The sequence below is a fragment of the Pteropus alecto genome, unplaced genomic scaffold (assembly GCF_000325575.1).
Source record: "Pteropus alecto unplaced genomic scaffold, ASM32557v1 scaffold43, whole genome shotgun sequence".
Classification (NCBI taxonomy): domain Eukaryota; kingdom Metazoa; phylum Chordata; class Mammalia; order Chiroptera; family Pteropodidae; genus Pteropus; species Pteropus alecto.
The window spans coordinates 6110706-6116024 of NW_006435764.1; the positions used below are offsets into that span (position 1 = coordinate 6110706).

Below are 5319 nucleotides of genomic sequence, written 5' to 3' on the forward strand. Positions count from 1 at the left end.
CGCCCTGCCCGTGGAGGCCGGCCTGCCGCCTGACTTCCTCATACCACCTGGTACGCAGGAGGGCTGGGGGGCTGGGCACGCGCACGCGTGTGTGTGTGTGTGTGCGTGTGTGTGTGTGTGTAAGCTCCCAGCCTCCCTTCAGCTGGGTTCCTGTAAAACATTTCATTAGACCAAAAGGCTCAGCAGCTAAGAAAAAACTGACTAACATTGTAAGGAGAGAGCCAAATTGGGCAAAGCAGGCTCCAGAGGCCTCAGTTCTAAGCGAGGAAGGACACTGGGTATTGGGACACTCAGGGGAGCAGAGTGAGTGGCAGGGGGCAAAGGAAAGGGAAAGGTGCACCGGCCTAAGGCCCTGCTGTGTCCCAGGCCCCAAACCAGAGGTTTAACACACGGGATCTCATTCTTATTCCTCACAATGGCCCTGCAAGGTCGGCATCATCGAGCTTGGAATGGATGAGGAAGCAGAGGCTCAGACTCACGGTCACACAGCAGCTGAGTCACGAAGCCTGGTTCTTCTGACTCCGGAGCCCCAGCCTTCCCCCAGCCCCCTGGGACTCACTCCCACTCCCTGTGAGCCTACAGAAGCGTCACTTTGCTTCTCTGAGCTTCGGCTCCCCAGCTGTGCAGTGAGATTAGGCACCCTGGCCCTGCCGGGCTGTTGTGGGAATGACATGTGTTTGCAGCCAAGGCCCTCCTCCTCTTGGGGCCACAGTGGTGCTGGTGACTCAGCCAGACTGTGTCTCCTTTCTCTGCCTGCAGAGGGACTCCCAGGCTCGGCCCAGCAGGTGATCCAGGTGGACAGGGACACAGTTCTGGTCTGCTTTGACCGTGAGTGGCCCTGGGGTTAGGGCTTTGTGCATTAGAGGGTAGAGGGTATGGGAAGCCATGTGGGTCACCTCCCCAGAAGGAAACCATCACGTCCCCATCCACCAGCCCTCTCCTTGTGCAGGCTGCGTGAGGATTGTCAACCTGCTGGGCGAGCCCACGGCCGCACTGGCACCTGTGCTGACCTTTGATTTCCCCATTGAGACTGTGGGTGAGTGAGCCAGGCAGAGGTGGGGGAGGGGACGGGAGTATCCCCAGGCTGGAGTACATGATATGACCCAGGGGCCTGGGGCGGGACAAGGAATCAGGTCCTCCAGCCCCTCTTAAGAGTCATCCTGGTCACCTGTGGTCCGTGAGGACCTCTGTGGACCAGACCTGGACCCAGGGTGTGGCTGGGGAAGCCAGCATCCTCAGGGCAGGCACAGGGCTGATGACAGCCTGGCCCCTCCTAGTGTGTCTGCAGGACAGCGTGCTGGCCTTCTGGAGCCATGGAATGCAAGGCCGTAGCCTGGACACCAATGAGGTGAATAGGACTCAGGAACCTGGCTGTCCTCCACCCAGTTGTCCCCGCCTCTTAGGAGAGGACCTGCTGGGGTGGCCTCAGTGTCCCTTTTCTTCTCAGGTGACCCAAGAGATCACAGATGAGACGAGGGTCTTCCGAGTGCTTGGGGCCCACAGGTAGGAAATGGTGCCCGGGGCTCCCTTGCAGATGCCCCTGAGGCCAGATGGATGCGCCCAGGTGTCTTCCTGCCTTGCTCACCTTCAGTTCTTTCTCCCCTCCAGAGACATCATCCTTGAGAGCATCCCCACTGACAACCCGGGGGCTCACAGCAACCTCTACATTCTCACGGGCCATCAGAGCAGTTACTGAGCGGGCCGGGTCTGGCCAGTGGCGTTCCCCCACCCGACCCCTGCGCACCTTAGCCACAGTCCGTGTTAGGCAAAGGGGCCCCTCCCAGATGAGAGGAGCCCAGGCCGCCGAATCTAACTGGGCAGAAGGGCAGAAATAATCCTGAGAAGTTTGAGGGCTACAGAGGGGAAGGGAGCCCACCCCGCACCCCTGCAATAACTGGACCAGAGGAAGCTGCTGTCAACTCCCCTTCCCCTTTGGGCAGCCCAGGCCTTCGTGCCCCTTGGCAGGGCCCTGGGCAGGATGGAGGCAGGCTCTGGCGATCCATTCCATTTTTTCCTACATTTCCTCTTCACTCTTCCTGCCTAGAGCCTGCCCCTGTGCCCTGTCCTGGGAACGTGATATTTAAAAGAGAGAACTATATTGGTATTAAAGCTGGTTTGATTTTATTCCACTGGTCCATCTGGGTTGGGGGGGAGGCGGGGAGCTGAACCCACTGCCTCATTCCCCTCCTGCCTCCCTCCAGCACACCTTTCTGTGGCACCGTGGGAGGGCGGGCCACCAGCGTTGTGGTAGCTCCCTTCAGCAGCAGCGATAGGGAGGCCAGTGGTCCCAGAAGGCATCTCAGGGGTGCTGTGTCTTCCTGGGCTCCCCTGCTCAAGATGAGCCTCGGCTTTGCAGTATGGCCAAGGAGTCATGTCGATGGGAGGCCCCTGAGCAAATGGACTCTAACCCAGGGCAGCCCTGCCCCATATAAGATCTCATCAGGGAGCCAGAGCCTAGGAGGGAGCCAGCCAAAGGCTGCTCCACCCAGCCCCAGGGAGGCCTATGGAGACAACCTCCCACCCAGCCTCCTACCTGCTGCCGAGGTATTGGTGTGCTCCGGAAGGCCAGGCCTACTGAATGTGGGCACAAACATCAGGCTAGACTCTGGGAAGATCAGCCTGTTTGTGTCCATTTAACGTGTTCCCAGAGGGCCTCCTCAGTGCCAGGCCCTGGGCTCATAGAAGCGTCACTGCCGAGATGCGGAGCAGCCTCCAGTGAGGGGAACCGTCTTCCTCACTGGAGCCTGCATCTTGAGGGCACATCCATCCACCCATGACCTTTGCTTTGCATTGTCATTCTCCCATGGTCCCCTCTTACAGGGCTCCCTGCCCCAGGGAGCTTCCTGTTGCCCCAGGCACTGACCAGGCTGTTCCTGACCAGAACCTTTGGGCAGGTGAGGCCAAGGAGACGGGATGGCAGCTGGCCTTGAAGGGGGAGTTGGATGCACAGGCAGAATCAGGGCGGCAGAGGACAGGAAGGCCCTGGGTCTGGGGGAAGAACCTGAGCATAGGGCCAGGTCTTGAGTTAGGCCCAATTATCTCAAGAACTTCTGTACACCTGGTGGGCTAGTGGGACATACTGGATAAATGAATGAAATGTTCAGTGGGTGGGTGGTGGGAAGATGGCAGCTGATATGAAGCGCCTGCAGCAGCCCAGTCCCTAGTGCCCCTGGCAAGGGCTCCAGGCAATCCCATGGTTGTCATATTATCCCCTTGTCCACACTGCAGCAGAGCCCTGGCTGCTCTTGACTCCGAGTGACCAGATTTCTCGGCTGAAATAGGGAGTCAGGCCAGCGGTGGAGAAGCAGCCCCTGTACATGGGGCACTTAGCTCGTTCTGTGAGGGACCCTGTAAGTTCTGAAGGTGTGTCTGCCCCTGCCTGGAGGGCATCTGACAGGCCACGTGGCGGGGGTGGGGGGTGGGGGGGATAGGGATTCCTAACTTCCAGTTTCCCAGATTCCTTGGTAGAGGTGTAGGATTAAGTTGAGGAGTGCCAGAGCGGGGAGGTGAGCTGCCTCGCAGCAGAGGCCTCTGACCCCAGGTACCCAGGGAGGACTACTCTGCCCACAGAGCACCAAGTGGCAGACAGCGCCACTTTGTGACAGGTTGCCCTAACCCCGGGCGGTCACCCTTGTCTGAGAAGGTGGCGGGGTTGTGGCTGTCAGAGTGTAATATGCCAAAGTGGGGGGGTCTGGGAAAAGCATAGGTCTCTGATACAATATTTGCTGCCAGCAAAGGCTGGCTGGCTACAAGCCAAAGAAAGATCAAGAAGCTGCGGATATGCACTGAAAGACAAATTATTTTATGTCTTTTTTTAATAGGTAGCCTTTGCCTATGGTACACAATTTTTTAAAAGTACAGAATGGAGACTATGAAAAGTCTCCCACCCAGGTCCCAGTTACTCATGAACCAAGCCTTCTGAAGGTACTGATGCACATTTAAGCAGTCCCGCATGCTTCGTTCTTCATATTCATACCGTGGTAACGTACCACACACGCGGTTTGCACGCTGCTCTGTAACATCTCCTGGAGAGCTTCCCGGGATCAGTACCTCCCGCGTTTCGTTACAGCCAGTGGTACTCCATTTGGGTTTCCCATAACTAGTGTTAATTTACTGTAATTAGATCCCTATCAAGGGAAATGTTTCTACTACTCTGATATTACAAATGACACTGCAATTGTCTTCCGTCAGCGCCACTCTGTACATATTCAGGTGTCCTATAGGACAAATTCCTGGAGTGGCATTGCTGGGTCACAGGGCTGTTTGTCCTTGTGACAGCTACTGTCAAATTGCCCTGGGATGGATCAGATCAACCTTTCTCAGCCATAGCCATGCTGTGAGTGGAAGAGATGCGGGCACCCCAGGGTGTTCAGGTCACACCCATACACCAGTCAAGTGAGGGTCAAAAGGAGAAGTAACAGCCTGAATGTGGCTGTCTTTACTGTGGCACGTCCAGCACCTAGGCACTGCCTGGCACACAGTCGTGCTTCCTGAGGGAAGGAGCGAGTGTGACGTGAAGATGTGGCCCTGGGCGAGCTTGCCGAGCTCTGTGTTCCTGGGTGCACCATACCCTAAGTCAGCCCGCAGGGCCGTTGGGAGGATGGAAAATAATCGTACTACACAAAATGCAACAACACAGGTGAATTTTAGAGAGATCGTGCCCAGTTAAAACAGCAAACCATAAAACTACACGCCGTATGATAGTCAAACTAAAGTACTTATTGTTTTGGTGATAGACGCACATGTGGTAAAACTCCGTTAGGAGATCAGGAGAAAAAAAAAAAGCACAAAATTTAAAACGATGGTCCTTGTGAGGGGCGTGGGGGCGGGGTAAGGCAGGACCCCAGGAGGTTGCAGAGGTTTTGCTAATATATTGGTTCTCAGGCTGGGTGGCAGGTTCACAGGTGTTCAATTTATAACACGGTTCCTTAGTCACATAAGCTGCGCACATCCTTTTGTATGTATCAGATACTATGTAATAAAACATATGTTTTCATATTTTAAAGTAGTCCCTCAAAAATTAAAGCTCTATAACGGCTTCAAAAAAAAAAAAAGAAAAAAACCAAAAACAAAAGCCAAGATAATTCTTTCCTAGATGATGAAACCAAGTGGAGATGATGAAATCGGCATTCTGTGTAGAACTGCGTGCGGGCAGATCCCTTTCTTGGTGGTTGCTTTCTTCTTCTATCGTTTCTTTTTAAAAACAGCTTTAATGAGGTATAATTGGCATGCGGTAAAGTCGATATATTAAACATGTACTACTTGATGACTTTGACAACATATACACTCGTGGAACCATTACCACAATCACGATAACAA

General features: G+C 54.7%; 1 protein-coding gene across 1 annotated transcript in view; it reads left to right on the forward strand.

Annotated features, from left to right (window-relative positions):
• MAP4K2 (mitogen-activated protein kinase kinase kinase kinase 2) overlaps positions 1–2124 on the forward strand; it is a gene marked incomplete at its 5' end in the record, with an annotated part of 12554 nt that extends 10430 nt beyond the window's left edge. The window contains 5 exons of the mRNA XM_015588689.2: positions 760–828; positions 950–1036; positions 1278–1348; positions 1448–1503; positions 1609–2124. Coding sequence (XP_015444175.1) covers positions 760–828; positions 950–1036; positions 1278–1348; positions 1448–1503; positions 1609–1696 — 371 coding nt within the window. The remainder of the gene's footprint in view (positions 1–759; positions 829–949; positions 1037–1277; positions 1349–1447; positions 1504–1608) is intronic.
• Positions 2125–5319: the final 3195 nt, after the last annotated feature.